At 34.0% G+C, this 24,124-nt stretch overlaps 1 protein-coding gene across 8 annotated transcripts in view; it reads right to left on the bottom strand.

Annotated features, from left to right (window-relative positions):
• Window positions 1-24,124, bottom strand: part of PPP4R4 (protein phosphatase 4 regulatory subunit 4) — a 59,150-nt gene that overhangs the window by 5,933 nt on the left and 29,093 nt on the right. For 3 of the 8 annotated variants that reach the window (XM_059850217.1, XM_059850220.1, XM_059850219.1), the window contains 21 exons: window positions 23,583-23,730; window positions 22,819-22,892; window positions 21,718-21,824; window positions 19,102-19,209; window positions 16,970-17,091; window positions 15,321-15,443; window positions 12,941-13,110; window positions 11,792-11,911; window positions 10,232-10,309; window positions 9,357-9,440; window positions 8,064-8,246; window positions 7,243-7,348; window positions 6,337-6,484; window positions 5,679-5,823; window positions 4,770-4,811; window positions 4,604-4,678; window positions 2,628-2,703; window positions 2,091-2,171; window positions 1,662-1,755; window positions 1,154-1,224; window positions 191-326 (listed from right to left, as the gene is read on the bottom strand). In XM_059850217.1, coding sequence (XP_059706200.1) covers window positions 191-326; window positions 1,154-1,224; window positions 1,662-1,755; window positions 2,091-2,171; window positions 2,628-2,703; window positions 4,604-4,678; window positions 4,770-4,811; window positions 5,679-5,823; window positions 6,337-6,484; window positions 7,243-7,348; window positions 8,064-8,246; window positions 9,357-9,440; window positions 10,232-10,309; window positions 11,792-11,911; window positions 12,941-13,110; window positions 15,321-15,443; window positions 16,970-17,091; window positions 19,102-19,209; window positions 21,718-21,824; window positions 22,819-22,892; window positions 23,583-23,730 — 2,291 coding nt within the window. Of the gene's footprint in view, window positions 1-190; window positions 327-1,153; window positions 1,225-1,661; window positions 1,756-2,090; window positions 2,172-2,627; window positions 2,704-4,603; window positions 4,679-4,769; window positions 4,812-5,678; window positions 5,824-6,336; window positions 6,485-7,242; window positions 7,349-8,063; window positions 8,247-9,356; window positions 9,441-10,231; window positions 10,310-11,791; window positions 11,912-12,940; window positions 13,111-15,320; window positions 15,444-16,969; window positions 17,092-19,101; window positions 19,210-21,717; window positions 21,825-22,818; window positions 22,893-23,582; window positions 23,731-24,124 lie in introns of those variants that run through there. The other 5 variants (XR_009487015.1, XM_059850218.1, XM_059850221.1 and 2 more) reach the window with 5 other exon arrangements.

Below are 24,124 nucleotides of genomic sequence, written 5' to 3'. Positions count from 1 at the left end.
TAATTAGAAGGTAATGCCATCTTAGAAACACTTAAAATTGCATACACCACATTTCTACCCTGCTATTTTAGCACTTCAAAATCTGTGTGCAGAAGTATAATAAATACAGGCCTAATTTTACATGGCTCTTCAGAGTTCCCTTTGAAAACATTACCCCTAGGCTCAGTTTAACATCTTGTCACCAACTTACATGCTCATCTTTCGGGACTGACTCTCCTTATTCCCACTGCTCTTTTGGTCAGCTGAGTTGAATAAGTTGCGAGAAGAACTGGAAGGGAAGGCAGCATTGCCACCATTGCCAGCAGCACGAGTCCTGAAGGAGTCATCTGAAACACAGAGGGGCAGCTTAGACAAAGAACTTCGGTTGAAAACACTTCACAGAAAGTAAACAGAATGAGCTGTTTTTCCTGTGACAATAGTGGCTTATTTCCTATGGCACTAATCCAAAATTTTAATGGAATGGCTTCTACTTAATATTTCTTCAAGTATTTTTATTAAAGAGTCCCACTAAATAACTGAAATACACATTTTCAACAAAAATATTCATACATTTAATGTGTGTAAAGAGTGGGATTTCTTGGGCCAATCTTTAGCTGCTTAAAATTTAGCTATTTAATGCAATTTAATTGCCTAGTGGCTAATGGTAATGAATTGAAAGACAAGTTTCTTTAGGAAGCCATTCATCTCAATCTTGTCTTTAATCATCCAAACTCTTTAAAACTTAGTAGACAGAACTGCAAAAAGCAGTTTATCTCTCTTAATTCAGTAGAATTTTTACATAATATTCACTCTCCTCATGTAAAATAGGGAAGGAAAAACTCCAAACTCAACCTTTTTATGATACCTGAAATTCCAACCAGGACATGACAAACTCAGTTTATTTTTACTATTTTTAAATGTAAATTAAAACAAATGTGTAGGGGAAAGAAAAAAGAATCTGAAAAATACTCTTACTAGACTAGCTCTTAAATGCCCAAATGTATTGAATATCTATTATTCTGTTTTCTTTAGGAGAATGATATCTTAGAGTATACCTGATATATTCTAGATGTCTATGATATCTAGAGTATACCTAACTGGGCCCATATATTCAATAACCAAGCAAAAAAAAAAAAAAAAAACGAAGTAAAATACATTACAGTAACCTACTTACCACTAAAGGATAACATACAATTCTTTCCCATTCCTGGTACTGAAGATGTATATCCTGTAGCAGAATTTTTACTTTAAAAAAAACCAAACAAAACAAAACCAAGTTAGTTATTTCAGAAAGTGTTCCTCTCAATTGTATCACCCTGCAGTTTAATAGTATTGGAGGTTATTTCTGAGTTTATATGAAGAAATTAAATGAGAAAGTTATGCTGAAATGTATTTAAGAAATGTATGAAATTAAATTTAGCAATTCATACTGAAAATTACTTTTAATATATGATAAAAGGTGACATTTATTAACTTTAAAGGAATTCATAACCATTTCTAGGCTTCAGCATGCCTTAGATGTTTCTTCCCTCAGTTAATCAATTACACAGAAAGCTGAAAATGTAAGTCACCATTCAGTGAGCCCATCACTGCTTTCAGAGATCCATGAGCATTAATTTCATAAGAGCTGTCTATTAGCAAACATTTGCCTATGAGGTAAGCAATGAAGATTATAAAGATACTTAGGACACTTGTCTATGTTGCTGTATTTTGGATGCAGTACTTGAGTACTGAAAGATTGGCTTCGAACCAGCTTGGATTTTTTTTCTTCTTTGCCTAAAATTATAAAGAAAATTATAAGAATATTGCATTTCCTCAATAATTAAGAACACTTTTAAATATATTTTTCTGTCAATCTATGGTAAATGAAGGAACGAGATGATTTAAATACTTCAATTTAAAAAAAAAAAGCCCTTAGGTTATTATTTATATATTACAGAGTAAAACAAAACTAGAAACCATAGAAAATACATTCAGTTCTAGGAGAAGTATCTTTTCCTCTGTGCAGTAGGTGTAACTTGGGTCCACAGATGTCAACAGCAGCTTTGCTGGGGTTTAACCTGATGGTGTGAGATCAAAGTGTTCCAGGTGAGTTTTTGAACTATTCTTACCTGCTGATGTACCAGAAGAGCTTCCAGAAATAGAGAGATTGATACTTTTTGCCAACACTGATGATGTTTTACTGTCTCTACCTACAAAAAAAAAAGTCCAGTAAAATCCCTTCCCTCTTAAAACTTAAATTTTTATAAAAGAAAGAGAGGACATAACATATCAGTCCTGGAGCAAAGAGTAATACTATCTAACCCAGTGCTACTAGCACTTCAGAAATACCACAGGAAAGTATTTACACTATGTCCCAAAATGAAAAATAACAGAGAACCAAAACTGTAATGTGTTTTATTAATAAAGCCAAAATAAAAACATTATATTACATATACTAGATTATTATATTAGATATAATATATATTATTTTATATACAATATGATCCAATTTTTCATTAATAACTCCAGAAATACATAAAAATAATTTTTATATCCAATTTTTAAATCTCTGTTTCTTGTGTAAAGTGTCTCTTTCCTGCTCCTTTCTCTACTACCTTTGTGGGAGTAAAGCATGCATAAACATGTACACAAATAAACAAACTTACGCTTCTTTTCAAACATTTTATCATTAATATTTGTCGATCTTCCTTCATTTTTCTGCTTCTCTTTTTCTAATTGTTCCTAAAAGAATGAATATTTTTCTTAGATATTACTCAGGTAAAAGTAAATAAATTGTGTTCCCAAATATCAGTTCATTTCTACTCTCCTGCTAGCACAATCCCTGATTAATATCCAGAGAACCAAGAAGTAGTATAAAAAGAAATCAGGGTACATATCTCATTTAAAAACCACAGTCTGAAGAAAGCTCAGAGTTGAAGTTCACATCTATAACTTATAATTAAAATTATGCCTGGATTTTGGCAATTTTATATTCAAAAAGATACAGACATTGGCAGCTGGCAATGTAAAAATTTTCTGTAACAGACACTGAAAATAGAATATGCAACACTTTTATTTTATATAATTCAATGCAAATGTTTCTCTTAAATTTTAAGGTGTGTCACATATATTCAAACTTTATAAAGATCTAAAATTAACATCTATAGTTGATAAATCTTTATGAAAAACAAAATCAACTATGTAAAATTGTTCAGGTTCATGTTTATTTGCTCTTCTGCAATACTACCCAGCCTAAAAATATATTCCATTTGGTGACTAGATATCACTCCAGCTTCAAAAAGCTATACAATAGCAGCCTATTTTGTATACCATTTTCACAATAAAAATTGTTAAGTGAACTATAATTGCTCTAATTTATATTTTTCATGTCGTTCTAATTACTACCCAGTCAAGAACAGAAAGAGGTAATTAATTCAGGTCAGGGTTTCTGGAAAAATAGTTCCTACAAAATCAGCTGCAAAAATGAAGGAAACTTACTAACATATTCAGTAATGAAATCTTTAGCAGTCAGATACATTTAAGTAGGCTGCATGGCTCTTCATGTGTTTGGGACTGGAACATGCCCTAATTCCCTGTGTCCCTCTCAGGTTCCCCAAAAGCATGCCTCTCACTGACAGTGCTAATGAGGCCTTTGTGATGCAGAAGGGTGGCACAGGTCAGTGGCCTACACCATAAAAATTCAGTTGCTTTCCTAAAGTGCAGCTGTAGAAATAGGGTAAAAACTGATGTCATCACACAGCACACAGTAGCACTGGAGGCTCTTTTGCACCAGGCAAACACTTTCAGTATAAAAGCATTAACTGTATCTACCTGCAGACTGCCTGAGCCAAGTTCAAGACTTTGAGTGTGTGTATGCAGGTCTGAGAGCCCAGCTGGCTCGGGACACTGGAAGTGGCAGGAGATCTGTGGCTCAGGTATACTTGCTCATACTGACATGCAATACCCATTGACATCAAAGTGCACCACAAAGGTAGGAAAGAAGGACATTTTTGGGACACTCCTGAATCTCTTCTGGTTCACTACAAAGAAGTTTATTTACTACAAGTCACAGGAACCATACTAACAATTTCAGGATCTTCTGAATCCTGTCAGCTGCTCAGCTTCTCCCACCTCAGGCTGGAGGGGAGGCAGCAGACGGGAGGACTGCAGTGGTCTAATCTAGGCTTTGTGGAATGAGGTGAAGATATAAGCTGTGTGCTGAAGTGCCCACTGCAGCTTTTGCTTTTCTCTCTTTCCTGGCTAATTGGAAAGCCTGTAACACAGAGCATTCTTCAGCTTCCTTGGGACAAAAGAAGTTATGAGATTAATTTCTTTGCCTAGGGAAGCTGTATGTGAATTCTGAGACATTCCATTGGTCAGTTTATCATGTCATACATGGCATTCCTCAAGAAACTCAAATTTGCCCTTCTAATTGATACAGCAAAATTTAGGTAGTAAAGAAAAAAGAAAAAAATGTTGAGGGACTTAGCCCTATTATAAAGTGTAAAATGAAACCACACACAGATAATGAACCTATCAGGTCTCTCCAAAATACAAATTTCCCCTACCTTAAAATTACTGCCTCATTAATATGGAGCTAGAAACTATTTTAAGATAATGACAGTGTACTGATAAAATATACCACTTCCAAAAGGAGTTGTTCTTGCCTCTCTTTTTCTTGATCCAATAAATCATTTTCGTAAAATCTTTTCTGAAACTTCAAAATAAAATCAATAAAAGTAAAAAATCACTACATGAAAATGGAAACTAAGAGTAGTTGATAAGTATTAAAGTCAGTAAGTACTTACAGCATCTACAGAGATCTCCATTCTGTCCAATTCTAACACTGTCTACAAAGAAAATTAAACCATTATTTATTATTACTCTACAGCATGCCACACTATGTAGCAAAGAACTGCCTTTTCTCCCTACATATTTAAAGCCTATGCTTTTATTTTTGTGGCACAAATGCAGTTTAAAAGCATCAGAGAGTATTCTCAGAGCCCTGCTGAGACTCACAATGAATAGATTCACAGAATATCTGTATGGAAATCAAAATACACTCAAGGAAGCACCACAGCGAGAACAGCTATAGCACAGGCACAGGAACCAGGACTGAAAAAAGCAACCCAGGAACCTGTGTCTAACTCAGAAGGTTCTACACAAGTGTTCACCCAGTCCCCCTCCTGCAGACTGGCCCTGTAAGGAAGCCATCTACTTGAGCTATTTCACTTCATGGTTTCTAAATTTGAGACTAAGCATGGATATTCCTTAAAGATGCGTTTTTTGAATATTCACATTAAAAACATATTTGTAACATTTTAAAAGCCTGCAAGTACTTTGTCTGTATATTGTAAAATATCTAGTCTAACAAGATATCTCTGTCTCACAAACCTGATGAGTTTTACTAGAATCAACATTCAATATTTTTCTAGTCTTTTTGTTTTCATAAATGGTCATTAAGCCAAAATCCTGAATTTGAATCACTACAAAATAACTGCAATATAAGTAACCAAGGAAACATTAACACTCCTAAATTTCACAGAACATACTATTCTACATCATCTTTTCATTGTTCAAAATTACATAATAGAGAATGGAATTTTTTAATCTCCTGTTCTTACATTGAGAAAATCCACAGAAAGCATAACTTTAGTCATCTTAACTTTCAGTGATAAACCCAAGATTAAATGCTGCTTAAAAAGAAAAATGCTTACTCTTTTCACAATAGTCAAGACATCTTTGTCTTTCTCTTGACACAGAAGTTTCCTTATACATAATTCCAACTGCTGAAGTAAATGTTTATCAGTGGGAATCTTCAGAGTAGATTTGACTTTTGGCAACAAACAGCATAGCTTCATTCTACCAAAAAACCCAAACAAACAACCCAAATAGTCACCTTTTAATGCAGATGCTTAACATAAATCATTAATTCTCAATGCATTGCATGCTAGCATTTAACACAAAATAACTAAGTGGTCTTATTTTTCAGAAGTGATTGTTGCTTATGTGTTGATTCCAGACATACTGTTTTCAAAAAGTCTCTGTAGATCATGAATACGTGATCATGAATACACGACTACAGTCCATAAGCATCTTTGGTTTGTCTCGGTTTCTTTTTAAATTGAGAAAAATAAGGAGGCCTCTGGATTTCCCAAGTGATATGCACACCTAACTTTATCAGTTACCTACTGACATGCTTCTGGGATTTTCTAGCACCATTCCCACACTCTCCTGCATCTTTAGTCATTCTGAAGGCTCTTTATGTTTTTACTCAAGTTCCATTATTTAAGCAAAACATAAAACTTATAACAGTATTTCTTAGTATATTATTTAAAGCTTTTTTTCCGGTAAACTGCTACATATTCTACATACCTGACATTTGCCACTGGGTCATGTGTAAGTTCAAGCACAGGTAAAAAGAAGTATTTACAAAAGAATGATTTTGAAAACAGTTCCATAATGAATTCACAAGTATCTAAAAAACGAAGTCTGTTCCAGTAACTTTTTCCTTGGCCCAGTTCTGAAAAATAAAAATTTGCAGCTATTATCTGTCAAGTTTTCAATGTCAGATAGAAAACATTTCACAGGCTGACCTTTGACTTAAAAGATGATAATCACAGGCATCAAAAGACATATTCTCAGCCTATTTCAATTCTTTCTTTTAGTAAAAACCTAACATTCTAAAATCAATTAATTGTGTCAGTGAGCACTTGAAAAATCAAAAGAGCAAGTGAACTAGCTACAGTGTCAAACAAAGTCCTGTATGCCTTTCAAACCATGTCACAGGAGTATCAAAATTACTGTGTAAAAATCAAGGAATGTTAATGAGAACTGTTAAAACTCCTAAGCTATCTTTAAAACACATAGCATACACCAAAACATCAAATTAAGGTGACTGATTAATAATTTATTTCTGAGATTTATTATGCTGAAGTCTCTAGAGAATTTTACTTCTACAGCAGAACTCTGTTTTTTATATTGCTGCACCCACAACTTAAGAATTTTGGCTAAAAGAAGTAGGGTTGGAAGGGTCTTGGCATATTGTCAGTTTCTGCATTGCCTCTTCCCCAAGCCCTTTATATAAACTTCTATAAGCTCCAGCTATATTCCTCACATATGCACTGTACATTTTGCTGGTGATAATATGAACAACTGAATGTCTTCCAAGCACAGTCCCTCCAGTGATGGAAGGAAATTGCACTGAATAAATGTAACTGTAAGCAGATTCTCAGCCAAAGCTAACTTTCATTTCTCAGTAAGGAGGAAGGAGCATCTTACGTTCGATCAGTTTCTGAATGACCTCGTGTCTCTGCTCTTGTTTGCGATTGTAGCGCAAATACACGCACAGGGTCCGAGCAGCTGCTTTCTGCACCGGCAGGACATTCTTGAAAGGAACAAAGGGAACACAGTTAAACCTATCTGCAGGAGTAGGACTAAAAACATATACAGAATTAGAAGAAAAATAGCTAAAAAGTAGCCTAACTTTATAAAGTTTTAAATAAATGCCATAACGTATGGGAGAATTAGGAAGTTTGGCAAATTCATGGCCTGCTTCTTTATTCCTTCTGCCCAACTTGTAGATTTAACTATTTCATAAGCACCTTAAAATATTCCATGTTTGCAAGGCACCTCCTGTATCGCAGGTGTTAGAAATAAAATTTACTCATCTTCTCTTACAGCAGTTTTATTCTTGAATTAACTCAGTAAAATTACAGACTCTTAGCTCTAAATAGTAATTTAGTTTAGAAATGCAGAGTTCTTTCAAAAAGAACAAACACATTGTAATGTATGGAATCAGGAAAAAGGAAGGCATATTCCAGAGAAAAAAAGTTTTGATTTAGCTAGAAACACACTGATGATGAGCACAAGGAAAGGAAGAAGTTTTGGGTAGGAGGAAAACTGTCAATCCAAATTTTGCTCCTCAAATCGGGTCAAGTTTTCAGCAAAAATTCTCATAGAAATAATGACAGGGCTTGATATACCATATGAAAGGGATAAGACTTTAACATAACACAGGAAGCACTACACATAGCAAATATCCAGTGGTCTAACTTGCATTAACAAATAAAAGCAAATGAGGAAGCGACAGGTGGGCTCACATTTGTCAAAATGATTGTCAACATCCTGTGAAGAAAACGGTAATAGATCTGATCACTTGATATGATATGAGGGAGACATGCATATTTTTGTAGTAACTTCTCATGTGTTCTCCATTTTAAAGAAGTTGCTGCTCTCTGTTCTGCTGTTGTTAATGCAGGAATCAAGTCAGGAATAGAGAGTAACTAGAAACAGAATGATAAACAGTAATTTTACATTTTCAAGCTGTGTGTCTTGTCACTATGCTTAAAAGGCAAATCACAACAATATAAGAAGGGAAGACTAATACAAAAGCTATTTCAGTACCAGCTAAATACAGTTTCATCTCCAATCCCTTCTCCTGACAAAGGAAAACTAAACACCGTTCTCTTTGTAACATTCTTTTACAGATATTAAAACCATTACACCAACTCTCCTCAGCATTCTCTTTCTCAAACTAAATGAATCCCATTTCTCTTTTATCCTCTTAATCTTTGTAATTATTGTTCTCAATCCCCTAATTAGTTCTAGTAGGAATTAATTTTAGTAGGAATTGTACACCTTTTCTCAGTAGAAGGCAAAGAATTTTTAGTAGCCAAGTTAAATTCCCTTTAATATTAAGAAAAATGAAACAAACTGCCACACCTGACATTGCATTTGCTATATGTTATATATATTTACAGCTATTAACAACTGACAAATTCAAATTTTTAAATTACACTGTCAACTTCTTCACGTACAAGAAAATAAATTTCTTCAGTTCTTATACTGCTGCAATATCTCAATTTATCATACATTTAGGAAGTATGCTCAAAACCAGCATCCTTTCTGTTCCATCTTAGAGATGAGGAGTCATGGATTAACCATCATCCAGAGCCACATACAATTAAATTAAAAAAGGTGGGAGCTGAGTACAGATTTCTTAATTCAGTGTCTTCACTTCAGGAAATAGATTTCCTTCTAGCAGAAGCCTGAAAATGGCATCCATGAGCAATTGATACATCAATATGAAAAAATTTAAAATAGGCATTAGCTATTAATCCCTTAACACAAAACCAAGTTTTGTTGTCACTTAGGTGTGGTTAATTAGAAAAAGAACATGTATAAACTGTTCATTTTCATATTGACTCTAATATTTTCAAATTTTTTTTAATGTTAAAGCTTATAATGTCAACAATTAAAAAAAATAAAAAGTAGAAACTTCATATCTCTTCAAAGCTGAAACTAATAATGAAAGCCTCTTCCTACAAAATTTGTCTGAAATTTACTACCCTCATTTAGAAAGAAAATTTGAAAAACCCCATGAAAATACCCACCTTGCTTTCTGATCCATTGTTTTCTCCTCTATTAGTCATTAGTTCAAGGATTTCAGGAAGGTGACCTACTAGGGCATCCAACACCTATTTAAAGAAAGGCTGCATGAAAAAGGTCTGTAAATTAACTCAACTTCATTTTTAACTCTCACCAACATATCCCTGCTGACACCTTTCAAGTTACTGCTCTCTCATATTGAAATGAAAATGGAGATTAGTTGCATTGATTAGTAGCACTGATGACTGATATTTTAATGCAGTAAGTAATATAAGCATTACAGGTCTCAGTTTTTATTTATGTGATCAGACAAGTTTTCTACCTGGAGTAGTCTAACTTACTACCAGAGAAACCAGTATCAGAGGACATGTCCTATTTTTGCATCCTATAAAGTCTCACTATGCTTACTGCAATATAACTGATTCATGGTCTATGCAAGTTACCATGGACCAAAACTCTTTCTGTGAATCTTGATCTTCGAACCACACACAACTCCTTTATCTCCTCCTCAAATGGACAATAAAAATGAAACAAAGCAAAAGACCTTGAATCCTCTCAACTATTATTTTAATACAGTACCAAACCCAAAGCTTTTTAGAGTTTGTAAGGTAATAAATAACACAGCAAATAAAACTATTTAGAATTAGTATTTTTAAAAGCTAATAAATTTAGTGTGGGTTTACTAAATTCAAACACCTTCCTATTTTCCTCCTTTTTATTCACAGAAGGCTGGCATCTTTATGCAGAGCCTGTCCAATAGAAGTAAAAGCTGTTAATCATTTTAAATTGTTACTCTACTATGTTAGTGAAGAGCTATTAAACATGAAGATAATTTGCCTCAATGTAGCAAGCAAAAAACGTTCCAATAAAAGTGTATTACCTCCAGTGACTCATCCTGTAATAGTGTAACCAGTTCTTTATGTATTGTATACACATCAGAATTTAAAAGCTTAGCAACCTAAAAAATGACAGTAAGATAGCAAGGTGAAACATTCTTTAGTTCTATGGCACAACACTACTTTCTTACTTTACAGCAAGCATGAAGAGACACCAAAAAAGTGTTTAATATCAGCTTCCTAAAGTTGTGTACTTTTCCACTGATCACATTAAAATATGCTTATATAAAGAACATGAGACAAGAAACAGGTCTATTATCTAACTATGAAGCATGCTTTTAGAATTAACTCTATTTCACATTTAACAAGAATTTTTTAGGCTGCACTGCAAGGCTAGAAATTCCCTTGAGGAATATTCAAATGTTGTGAATTAGGAGAGTTAAGAGTCAGCCTGCTGTATAATTTACAGAAGATGAAGCGCAAAATTTTCTTATCCTGTGCTGGATTTTAAGTTTCCCCAATCTGCAACTTGAAGTTTCCCCTCCTTACTCCTTTTGGTTTTTGACAGTGACTCATGTGATTCATAAGTCTCATGTAAATTTTTAAAAAACACCAGCAGTCCATCTCCATGCCATTAAAAAGCCCTTATAGCAAGCATAACACAAGGAATGAGATTTTTTTTGCCACAAGAAATATTTAGATGATGGTTATTTTAATGTTCCTTTAAGCCAAGTGAAAATAAGAGCTTACTTCCAATCAAGATGAAGCTTTAAGGAAATGGCTACAAGCTCTTTTATTTTTTGGAAAGTAATCCAGCTAGCAGGGAATGCCATAAATTACTCGTGTTTGCCTATCAGGTGGTTGCCTAGTTAAACTGTTAAAATTAAATCAACAAGAACGAAATGTACATTTAGACCAAGGTATAATTTTACAGTTTTTTTGGCTGTTTTTTTTTTAATAAGGTAAAATACTTTCCTTATATTCAGGCAGTTCCTTAATAGTTCTATACAGCTAAAACAAAATACTATGTAGAATTGATGATAATTTTACAATTTCAACAATTATGTTGGACTCTCATTTATTAAAACAAGACATTAATAGGTAATGAGAACTGGAAATCCATACATCTTTCTTACAATGGTGGAAGTAAAGCCATTTTTTCCCTCTACTATTAATTTGAAAGTTTTCAGCAAACTGCTTAATTAACCAATTTCCCCAGCAAAAAAAAAAAAAAAAAAGGCATGAAAGCTAAGCTCAAAGACTGAAACAAAAGACTGTTATGAAACACATTTTAATTTCTGGAATTCACTCCATATAGTTAATAACACCTATGCATTTGTACATTTTTTTTATTGCTCCTTACAATCTGACCTACCAGTAATCTCTTGCAGACAAATATCACACAACTTCAATAAAATAATGTCTGTATTTGGGCTATAAACAGAGGTTAGAAGGAACCAAACACCCATGAAAAATGAAGTAATTTCAGTACATTTTCTTATGTCTTTTTATTTTGGTTGAACAGCCCCAAATGTAAGCTTAAAGACAAAAACAAAATAAAATAAAACCATGTGAGCAGTAACAAAGAACCATTGCAGACTTACTTCAAAGAAACTTATGGCCATGGTATATCTGACAGGAACTTCAGGGTCATGACAAAGGCAGAAGAATATAGAATAAAGTTCTAAATGGAAGTTCTTGGGATCCACAAAAACAATCATGGCCTGTGGAAGGATAAATCCTTTTTTAACTACACAGCTAAAGGATGACACTAGCAGAGATTATCAGATGAACTTGAGAGGTAACAGGTTATTATTTTATGGAGGAAGTGTGGAGGTTTTGCTGGCGTGTTAAAACACAGGCACCAGACAAAATCCAGAGTTGAGAACTAAACCAAATTTATTTATCTTCCAAACATGCTGCAGGCTGGTTTTTTTTTGAAGATAAGAATTAAAACCATGAGATATAAAACTTCAGATTTATAATATTGTTAATGTTTCTGTACTCTAGCAAAAACTGCAAATGGATTCTTCAAAAACAAAGAACATTTTAGCAAGCAGCAAAGCAAGAATCTGAATTTCAATATGATTGTGTTTGTACACACCTTGGTTTTGCTCAAACAAACCAACAGATGTCTACCTACATTCAGTGTGTTTGCCTTTAAAAGGCAGAATAAAAAAATAGCTGTCTACTGGCTCTTAGTGCAAACATGTTTTCACTGAATACAAATGCAGGATGTTAAAATTCTAAACAGATTTACAGAAATATGACTTGTGTATTTAAAGACCCCACATGAAATTGAAAAGATTTTCTGTACTCAGGCAGGAACATGACTAAAACATCAACCCGAGCATTCAGTTTCAATCTCCAACTCCCTAGAATGATGTGACACACAGTGAATGTGAAAGTGTAGATTCAAGTGGTTTGAAACTGGGGACTCTGCTTCACAGACTTTTTCCCAAATCCTTTGTGCTAAGAATTTGGAGAAAATGTGCAGGAAAGAATAAGACCAGTAAACTCTTAGAACACCATTTCTTTGGTCCAAATTTGCCAATAATTTTCTCAGGCTCTGCAAAGAGTAGTATATCCTGCTAACTCTTTTGCACAAGCTCACTAACTGAAAGTTTGCAGGAAAGAGCTAAAATCTAGCTAATAATGAACAATTTGGGAATAACTCCTCTATCACTTGTATACTCCTATTTAGTGAACATATGCACAACGCTAATATTAAACCTTAAATAAATATTACTTACTGGAAAATTGTAAGCACAGTTCTTCCTCACTGAAATATATTTCTTTTCCTGTTCCAGGGTTTGCAGATGTAGTTGATTATTATTATGCCCATTTTCCTGCTGTAAACCCAGTGTGGAAAGCTTCTTATAAAATTCCAAAAACCGCAAGTGCTGTTCAGGAGTAAAAATGCCTCAAAAAAAGAAAAAAAAAAACAAACAAAACAACAAACTTTCCTCATTACAAATGCTATTAATAATGTACCCAAACAAATCTCACTTTAAAATCTATCATATATCTTGATTTTATCCCTCCCCTTCCTCCTACCCCCCTTGAATCTAGCAGAGTATAATTAGTACACGCAAGTGTAGTGTACACTTAGAACAAACTGGAATGTAATTAGCAAGAAGAATTAATAAACTACAAGTACATTAGTAATAAGAGAATAACCAAGAAAATTCTCCATTTTGTATTCCAGAGGACAAGGAAAAGCTATCATTGATTGGTATCAAGAAGGCTGAAATTCTTAAGAATTTTTTTTTCAAATTCCACTAATATCATCAGGCTGAGTACAATTAATAACTCTGACAAAAATTCCATCTTTAAGCAGAGAAACAACAGGTCAGTGGATCTGATCTTAAACAAGAGGTTTTCAAAATGTGCAGCCAGATGTGCTTCATTCCAGGACTCAAAGTACTAGTTGTTGAAGTCTTAAATAGCGGAATAGAAAAGAGCTGAAGTGGTACTTATATTTAATAGCTGGAGAGGGAAAGGACAAGCTATATAATTATGTAAATCAGGTTACTTTCACATGTTTGAAAAAACTAAAGCAAACCAAAACCAAAAAAAAACTACTACTAAATACCAACATACACACAACCCCACATATACCACCCACCCCCACCCCCCCCCCCCCCAAAAATAGCAGTAGCCAACATGGCAAAAGGAAAACTTGTCAAACTGATTCAATTTCCTTCTAGTATGGGATAACAGGACCTGTGGAACAAAAGAGGCAATAAGGGTCAGGACTTTCACAACAAGGGAATGATAGATTAAAAACTATAAATGTGCTCCAAAACTGCTTGGAAAAACAACTAAGAGAAAACTACCCATATAGTAGTGACAAGTAGTTGCCTAGGATAGGTAAAGTACTTTATTCAGTTGCTTAGGATAGGTAACTGAATACAGTAAGTTGTATCCTACTTGTGGTACTATTTCACAGTATTTTCATTGATCTTCTGGATGCTAGACAAGAAACTTTGCTTATTCAGCATTCTGAAAGCATCAACCAAGGACAGAGACTGCTTATTCTCCAGAAAGACAGAGATTAAAATGATCTCCAGCAACTGGACATATGGTCTTAAAACTTGAGACTGTTGTTCCATGAGAACAGCGGTAGGGTACCATGCTTAGCCTGATCTGCATCACCTGCACAAGGCCAGGAAAGAGAAAGAGTAGCTGCTAGATTTTTTTAAAAAGGCAATTTTTCATACTGAAAAAAGTGAACAGCAATATATTTGGCAAAACATGTGAAGCAATCCTTTCACTTCATTCAACTGCCCTAAGGCATAACACTTGGAGAAAAATATGAACTTGTCAGATGGAGTTCAGAGGTGAACAAAGATCAGGAGTTAGTCATTCAACCTAGAGAAAAGAATACTGGAAAAACATGATAAACACAAGATGGACTGTCCTAGCTGTCTGTCTCTGAAAATCACATTTTGACACTGTGGAACAACCATTTCAAGTAATCTGCAGTGAAGCAATCGTCACTTTGATCATCTCTAACATAATCATGAAGGTTCATTTTAAAGAGCTCTAGGAAAGATCAAAGGTTTGAAGAGTCTAGGGGGAAATTATAATGTAAAGCCATGATTCTGTGCTCTTCCTCCACAGGTAATACATGGTAGGCAGAATTATCAAGGAAAGTTGTGCTGTGCTCAAGTGGAAATTTAAGCATAGATTATGGGTATAAAAGTAATGAGTACAGATTTGGCCTCAGCTGCAGTTGCATCTCCTGTCTCCCCTGAAATTCTTTCTGGGCCACACTCTGCACTGTGCCTTAAAAAGGAGATCAAGCACAGAAAAGAACAAAGTAAACATCATAATGTTTTCAAAGGTTTCTAGTTTCAAAAATTCAATCATCCAAATCACAAGCTCCAAGATACCCAAAAAAATTAGTCAAACCAATAAAGATGAAACACCATGTTTCCATCTTTGACCCTGTAGAAACAAAACAAAAACAACAATAAACAATATGCAACAACAAACAAGATGGTCACCCTGAGAGGAAATTTCCAAAATCTAACTAACTAGCATTTCAGTTTTCCCCCCATTCTAAGGGGTTCAAATTCTCCAATCTTCCCTCACGTTTCAGATTTTTAAAAAGAAATTATATCATACCATATAATCCATTACACAGTTTCCCTAAATGGAAAGATAAAGAAACTAGGATAGATTCATCTGTTTTGAAGGATTTTTCACAGAATGATTTCACTAATGGGAGAACAGTTTGACTCCGATCGTCTGAAAAACAAAAGAAATTTTTAGAATTAGCCATTTGTCAACATTTTAAAAAGAGCACAGAGACTGAACTTCTGCAATAAATTGAGAAAAATTTCATTTAACATTCTCAGGATTACTTCAGGCAGGCACTCACTGAAGGTACAAAGCAAGAGGTAGAGAGAAACATCCTAAATTTAGTACCTTTCCTGTTATGTTCATTTTTTGTTTGTTGTTAGTGAAAAGGATGAGGGAGAGAATAAATAAACAGTGACTACCTTCTCCATTCACCAAGAATATACAGAGGGAAAGAATACTGCAGTACTCCTACAGTAAGATTTCCTACAATAGTAGGAATACAGGGAGATCAAGACTGAACATGACTGTGACAGTAAATAGAAAAATCAGGATATTCTGCAAGATAATTTTTTAAACCTACTGAGAAGTGTTTTAAAATCTTTTGGTCTACAATAAATTCACAAAGAAACAAAATAATACAGGACACAGGAAAGAAACTAAATAATTTAGAAATTAAATCCAAATCCAAACACTCTGTGTCCTTACAAAATAAATGAGCAAATGTTTGAAGAAATCTGTATCATTAGACTTATTTTAAATAAAATCATTGTATTAAAATGTTTGCATTTTAAAGGGATAATGATTTTTTAATGGTAGATCAACACCAAAATTCTGCAAATAATTGTGGCTGAACAAAGTTAGATTGCCCTGAAGAAATATTTTGATATTGTGGGAGACACTCTAGGATGTAATTTTGGGTCATCTGTCTTCAAAAGTGTTCATTTTCTCGTTCAGCCATGAAAGCAAAACTCACATAAACCCAACTTCTAGAAACATTCCTTAAAAACCTGTAAATAACCCCTGATTGCTTTCTCTAGGCTTCTTACAGTAACCCAAAGCAGCAGTTACAGCAAGGGGTGGGGGAGGAGGAGTGAAGAGTGAGAGATGCAAAGAGAGGCACAAACTTGATAGCATCAATACAGAGGCTCAAGAATTAGAAAATTAACCTACTACCATACTTACTGATATAAACACTTACTGCTAAAAAGTCCATTTACAGTATTCTCCCCAAAACTAAACTATATTTTTCTTTTCCTTATCCACTCCTCTATATGGCTTAAATACATATATTGTAGCAATTCATCACCAAGTTGCTGTACCAGTACATTTTTGATGAGCTAACACTTTGTACTCTGTGTACTCATAGCACTACATTAATTAATTAAATACTAGCAAGACAATATTCCCATAATTTATGTAGTAATTTTACTCTTTCCATTTAGGTGTCTTATATTAGAAACTTGGAATATGACAATTGATTTCATGGACAACTAGCAAACCTCCCTTAAAACTTTCTGCATATAAAGCACTGCAAGACATGAAATATAAGGAAATATAAAGGACAAAGCAATGAACAAAATAAAATCAGAAATATCTGAATAATGCAGTCAGAACGAAAAGCATTTAAATACAATTATAAGATGCACTAGAGCACTAGGAATTGGGCTAGGAAGTCTAAATTAGGTTCTTACCTGCATCAAACATATCCAGCAGGTTCACCAAGGTCTCAAAAGCTGCCAGGCGTACACTGCTGCCCTCATCTCGTGCCAGCTCCACTAGCTCAGGAAGCACCACAGTTTTTGTTAGTTCTGTCCTGCAACATGAAGCAAGCAGTCAAAAGAAAACTTACAATGAAACAATACTGCCACTGCAAAACAGAATTCTGCCTTGAAATACTCATTTAGATATTTTTTGGGCAGCCAAGAAGAAAAAACGGAGCATGTTCTAAGGAAATTAAAGCTCAATAAAAAAATCTCTGCTCAATTTCAGGACTTTTCTTCTTTGTCAACCAAGGAAACATGCAGCCTTTAAATGCAGAACTTCATCATTAAAAAAGCATTCAAATAAGCTCAAAATAAATCAGAGAAAATGTAGTCTGAAAAAAAAAAATCAAAGTACTCCAGCTATTTCACTGTATCAGTAAGAAAATTGTTATTGTCAAATATGTTCAATATGATGGTCCAAATTCAAAATTTATTGAATATAAGCCATGTTGGATTGAAGTGTCTGGAAATTTTATACATCAAAGATGTTCCTTCTTTACAGAGAACTATTGATCTACTGCTCAGAGAAACCGCCATATCCCAACTAGCCTAAACACTGACTTTTGGCCTTGGTTTAAAGTAGTAAAAAAAGGGGCTCTGCTTGTCCATTTTGCCTTGGTACATACTGACCTACTAAAATACTGCTGATACTTAACTCCAGGATGCTGAAATAAAAATGCTCAAAATATCCCTTCCAATCAGGCAAAAGCAGTAACAGCTGCCCCTTTTGTAAGTCAATATAAACAACAATCTTTTCAAATGTTTATAATCAGCATCAAAGTGATTTGCATCTTACAGAGTTTATTACACCTACCAGCAAATCAAGAGGTGTTAACAGTATTCTTCCAAGCAAATGATTAAACATTCAAATAAAATGATGAGAAAATGACAGATCATTTAGTGGCAATAACACTGACTAGTAAAAATAAGTATTTGGACTGCTGTCACATTATACCTTCAATATTTACCTGAAAATTTGCTCATGTCTGTTTAGTTATTTTTTTATTTACCACTACCTATTCATCCTCAACATGACACACTGGAATAGCTCCCATACTGAAAGCACTCAATGTCCACCATTTCTCATGAGATTAAATCATCTAAAGCACTGAGAAGGAATTAAGCAAAAACTTCAGAGCTAGAAGTCTATATGAATACATTAATGCTAAAAACAAAAGTTGGTGAGGAAAGAATTAAAGAAAAAATACACAGGACAGATCAGTAATTGATAACAAAGTATTTAGCCCTATCAAACCCACTGTTCTAAGGTGGGGTAAATTAGCAGTAATGCTGTCGTTTGCCACTGCATAATACCTATGATTTTTTTAAACTTTCAACTCCCAGAATAAGTGAAATTTAGTTCATTTTAAAGACAGTAAACAGAATTTAGAAAATTTCCTTTCCAGTATGGTTACTTACGGTTACTTATTAGTATAAGATCTAATCTATATCTCTGCTGTCTAGCACAGATATTTTCAATGTGTAAAAGAAGTTACTGCTTTTTTTCTTCCCTGACAAAATAACAGGTAGAGAGGCCTCGAATTTTAAAATATTTGTTCATTCAGAGACCAATCCTGTATGTACTTAACATTTTCTTTTATTAAAGTTCCAGACTTTTTTCAGTCTTATGCTGAATATTGAAAGCCTTCAAGCTTTGAGTAAAAGTTTGTTACTGAGCTGAAATTTGCTTACAAAAGCCATTTAGCATTTTTTTCTCAAAACGCTGCACAATAATTATTAAAACTACCAATACTTGTCAGAATTTTTAAATAAGACAAATAACACCAATGGATAATTGAGATCATTTCAAGAAGCTATAGATGAAGTCATTATTTAAAAAATCTGCTGGGTTTATGGTTCAGAAATTTTACTATAAAAAAGAAAGAAAAATCTAAAAGTGGAAAGGAGACAACTGCCAACAGCCAATCACTAAGAACACATCTGTACCTTCCAAATTCATTATTGAGTATGATGAATTCAGCAATTTTAGAAGGAGTTTTTAGGTTAACATTTTAGAGAAATATTTTGCATTTAAGATCAGTCAGGCAAGTTGCACTCACCCTATTCCTCGAGCTACGAGTTCCAGCTGCCGACACATGCAAGCTCTAACCTCGTATTCCACATCCTGGCACAGGGATTTTACCAATGGAAGAACCTCTCTTTTAACACTAAAAATGGGAACACTTTTTATTAATATATAGAACAAGAATATATAAAATCTATTGAGTTGTACTGAACTTTACTCACATATTATTTGTTTATCCTATATATTACTAATTTATCACACACAGTAAAGGATTTTTCTGATAATCAGCAATTAGAAAAGAATATTGTACATTGGATGCAAATATATGTTACAAAGAAACAGGAAAAGGAATATTTACTGTCATCATTTGCTCATATTCATCTATTATTTCTTATAAAAGAAATCATTTATCTACAAAAATAGTAGGTAGGCTGCTTTAGTGGGATGCTGTCCTCATTTAATAACTTCTAATCTTCAGAACAATTTCTGAACAGCCACTGAAACAATAAAAAGATTATATAAATGGAAATGCAATTCCCAATTAAATGCCTGTAATACCTCATCTTTGATATGCAGATATCACCCAAGACATAATTAGGAAGAAAGGAGAAAAAGAATTTAAGATTAAAAGCTTGAATATTGCAATGCCTTCAGGCAAGTAGACCAAGTATTCATGTAAATCAATGGCAGATACAAAATAAAAATTTTGATTCTTATTTCAGTAAAAACACATATTACAACTTGACAGAATCAGCCACTGTGTTTCCTTTCACTGCCCAAGGTTCTGTGATAAGTATTCATAAAATATCTCTGTAAAAATCCTTATGATGTTGCAAAACTCAAGATAAATAATATGTAGACACTGAGAAGCAAATTTTCAAGCCAGCTTGCACAGCCTCCATTCATTTCAGTGGAAATTAATTTACTTCATACAGAAAAAATTTAGCCTCAAGTTTCAAAAACTGTACAGTCTTGGAAGTCTGGCATTTTAGAATACACTAAATTAGGGCTACATAGAAAGAAAAAAAGACTTTTTAACTTGGAACACTGGAGGGTAGAAAAACTAATGTTCCATGACAAGGACAGGATATAAAAAAACCTCAGAATAACATCAAATACGAAGTTTTTAATTATAGCATAAATTTTATGAGGAAAAACTGTGCCATTCTGTAGAAGAAAGTGGAGATATGCTTACATATTGCCTACTCCTGAGGATAGGGATGTCTTCTGGGCCTGTACCAAGAGCCCTTCTGAAAGGGGAATGAGAGTGTGCCCTGAATTTTACTCAGTCTGCCACATTCGAAACCTGAGGACCCAGGCTGAACTGCACTCAAGAGCTCTCTACCAGAAGAACAAGATATCCCAGAAAATTCTGAGTTATCTTTATAAAATGTAGAGGCTGTGCAGAAAAGGTGCTAAGACCAGTTTGCTGAAATGTGGGGATTCCTGCTTCTGAAGAGCAAGGAATCATGTTGAAGAAATACCTCAAAAGATATGATTGTTATGGCTACTAATTAACACTACTATATTTCACTGAAGATTCCAAGTAATCCATAAAGTCATTATTTCCATGAGATTGTAACATCAAATAAATAAATGCAGACTACTATTCTGACAGAATCCTAGAGATTTGGATCATAAAGATTTGGTAACATTGTCAAAAAATACTACTCTACCATTTTCATTAAATTTTGCATGTTCAACAAGTGTATATATATATATATATATATATATATATATACACACACACAGCAAATGAAGATTTAGATAGTTTCCTTTTGGGTGCTTCTAGCTCTTTTTTATTGAAGAAAAAACCACATAACCTAAAGAAATTTATTCCTAAATGTCTTGTCATATTGTCCCATTGTTCTTCTTTCCCGTTATGCTGAATTTTTACATTTTGGGGCAGATCAAAATCATTGTTAGAGTGGGCTTCCTCAACTAGGCAGTTTCTGGGCCTTTAGTGGCCCATGGTGGATTTCTGTTGTAATTCAAAGTCATGTTGTGCTGGACTGCCCAGCTACCAAACACATTTGGGGAAGTGGTCCTGCTGTCACAGGCCTGGGTAAACTGATCAAGGAAAGGACCACACCAACTGCTCTGGGCAGATGAGTGACTCAGATTGACTTCCAGCATTGCACCCTTTTCTGTCCAGGCTCACAGGCACTGAATCTAAGGGCTGGAAAATATCAGGGAATAGCATTAGTTCCTCATATATCTACATTTTAATTAGGGATAGAAAAAAAAACAAAACAGATCTACATGCTAGATTTGGTTACATAAAGAAAACTTAGGAATGGAATTCCTCTTCCTATGACAAGAAACTCAGAAGAGATGAAGTTGTGTTTGTGCCTGTAAGTTTGCAGAGAAATCCACTGTGTGACTTATTTTCTAGTAAGAAAAACAATATGGAAGAATGGCCTGAAAATGGTATCAATTTTCAAATCTGTGAAAGAACACACAAATTCAAGTTATAAAATTATGAACATCAGCAAGTCTAAACATTCTAGTTAAATAATGAAAAGGATCTCTGAAAAAAAATTATTTCATTTTTGCAATAAAGTCTACTTTTCTTGGAGTAATTTTTGTCCACTAATAAAGAAATACTGGTTTACACTGTGGAATGAAAATATACTGACAGTCTACTTACATATGAGCTTCAAATTTGTTAGCTACTTTTCCCATGATTTTACAACTAACTAAGCGGGACTGAAGTGTTTGAGAAAGTTGTGCTTTGGAAACAAGTGGATTCAGAATCTACATGGAAAAAAAAGAAGAAATATGAGTGGAAAAAATTGTGAGCATCAAATAAAGTATTCCTCATCTTAAAAAAAAAAATCTACAAAAACACATCCCAAATGTCATTAACCTTTTCACTGAATTAATCAGTACTAACAATAACGGCACCTATGCACATCAATAGTCAATTTTGTTCAAATTACCTATTTTAAATTACATTGCAATTAGATTTTGAAGGTGACTAGAATAATTTCTCTGTGTTTCTTCCAACTTTTTACCCTTTACAAGTTGAATTTTTAAACAGTTCTGAATTTTACTCTTATTTTAAGAGGGATTTTTATACTACACAAACAATCATTTACTTAAATCTCCATATTGTTTTAAATTCTAAACACAGTCAACATGTCTGTTGCAAAGTTTTTGAACCTAACAAAATATGAACAATTAAAAGTGAATAAATTAGCTGACTAAAGGGGACTGGCATTATAATTTAGTGTAAGGTTTTCTTGTTCTTTCTTTCTTGAGCTACACGGTGAAAAATTAAGAGTGTTTGCAGTGCATTAGAGTTTTGGTACACCAAGAACTACTGAAATACACTAAGGAATGGATCTCCAGCATTCAGTTCCATTTAGCAGATATTGGAATTTTAGTCCAATAGTAAACAAAATGTAGTTTCTTCATGAAGACATAGAGTGAGATACTGCCCTGTAAACCAAAATAGGATGCAGGAAAACGTGCTACTGAGAATACAAAGTGCAATGGAAATGTTACAGTGGAGTGTAAATAAGTGTAAAGTAAACTTTATTTGCTGAAGAACACTACTTTTTTTAAGGTGACCTTCCTGTCTCACTTTTTCACCCATTTTTGCACACTCTTACAGTGTGTTCCACAACCATTACCATTTTCACAGGTATGGAACTGCCACAAATCTGACTGAGGTGAATAAAACTTGCAGGGAAATACAATCCTACAATCTTAATATTTTTTTGTGATCATGAAAAATTAGTATTACCTCATGTCTGACAGTTTCTTTTGGTAAAGCTTCTATTACAGCAAGAAGAGTTTCTAACCATGCATTGCTGACACCTGTTTAAAAGATATGAATTATATATGATGTCTTATATTGTACATACAACTAAACCAAAACATATACCAGTTTTACAAAATTTGCTCTAACTTTTTGCACACATCTTCAAGGAGCTATGAATCTGAAAGCCACCATATTAACATTCAAGGCTTCAGAGTACGAAGTAGGATAGGCAAGAAACAAGGTCTTCTCCCATTTCTTTTACCTTTCCAATTCCTACATAAAATTATTAACTATTCTAATTGCTTTATAAAGCTAATTCCCTCATTTCATTCTTTTCTTACGCCCACTGAAACTTTCTAGTTGCACAACAGGCCTTTTCTTTCCTTTGTATTCTAAAATTAGTGTCAAAGAAATTAAGAAAAAATAATCAACACAGAAGAAATGTCAACCATCCTCCCTCCATTCTCACAGCCACAAAATGTTGGTACTTCAAGAGAAGCTCAGACTCAGAAACAAGTTTGGGATTTAATCCTTCAGACAAAGTGAGAGGGGTTCTTCTGCTTCAATCAGAATTACATTTAAATATCAGTATGAAAGTGGTCATCATGCAAAAATCTTCCTGATCACGCGAGTCCGGATACAAAGTCACAGTGATTGCACTCACTGTTGACACAGTATTGTAGGGTCACTAAGGAAACAAAACATGTAGAGGTCATCTGCCATCAGAGTGGCTGTGCAGCCCTGACCTGCATCTCTGTGTTCCAGGTTCTGGAGAATGATGTGTAGGAAGGAGTGGGAGTACGTATGAATGGACACCGACTCCTCTTGCAGAACAGTCAAAAAAGAAACAGCAGCTGTTAACTGCATTTCCACTCCTGCAACATGCAGAACCTCCTGTATAATTACAAATTATAACAATTTAGAGAGTGAGGCAGAAATGCACTGAAAGAACATCCAAATTTTTACATTCACTTTTAGAATTAATATGCAACAACCAGGATAAACTACAAAATTTGCTGTAAAATTCTTTTAATAGCAATTTATTGCAGAGACTAAATTTTCTTATGATATGTCATCAATCTTCTAAGAAAAAAAAAGTAACTTTAAGTTTCTTTGTGACTTTAAGTTTCATCAATGCAATGCGTGGATTTTTCTCCTTTACAAAACGAGAGGCAGAAACAGACCAGCCAACAATTGCACTCCTGTTGTTTATGCACATGAATTAAAAATAAGTATTCCATTCATTCATTCAGTAAGAGATACTAAAATAGCAGAAGGCAATTTAAAT

Source organism: Haemorhous mexicanus, chromosome 6, assembly GCF_027477595.1.
Source record: "Haemorhous mexicanus isolate bHaeMex1 chromosome 6, bHaeMex1.pri, whole genome shotgun sequence".
In the NCBI taxonomy this organism is placed as follows: Eukaryota; Metazoa; Chordata; class Aves; order Passeriformes; family Fringillidae; genus Haemorhous; species Haemorhous mexicanus.
This window is presented reverse-complemented; position numbering and strand designations above follow the sequence as displayed.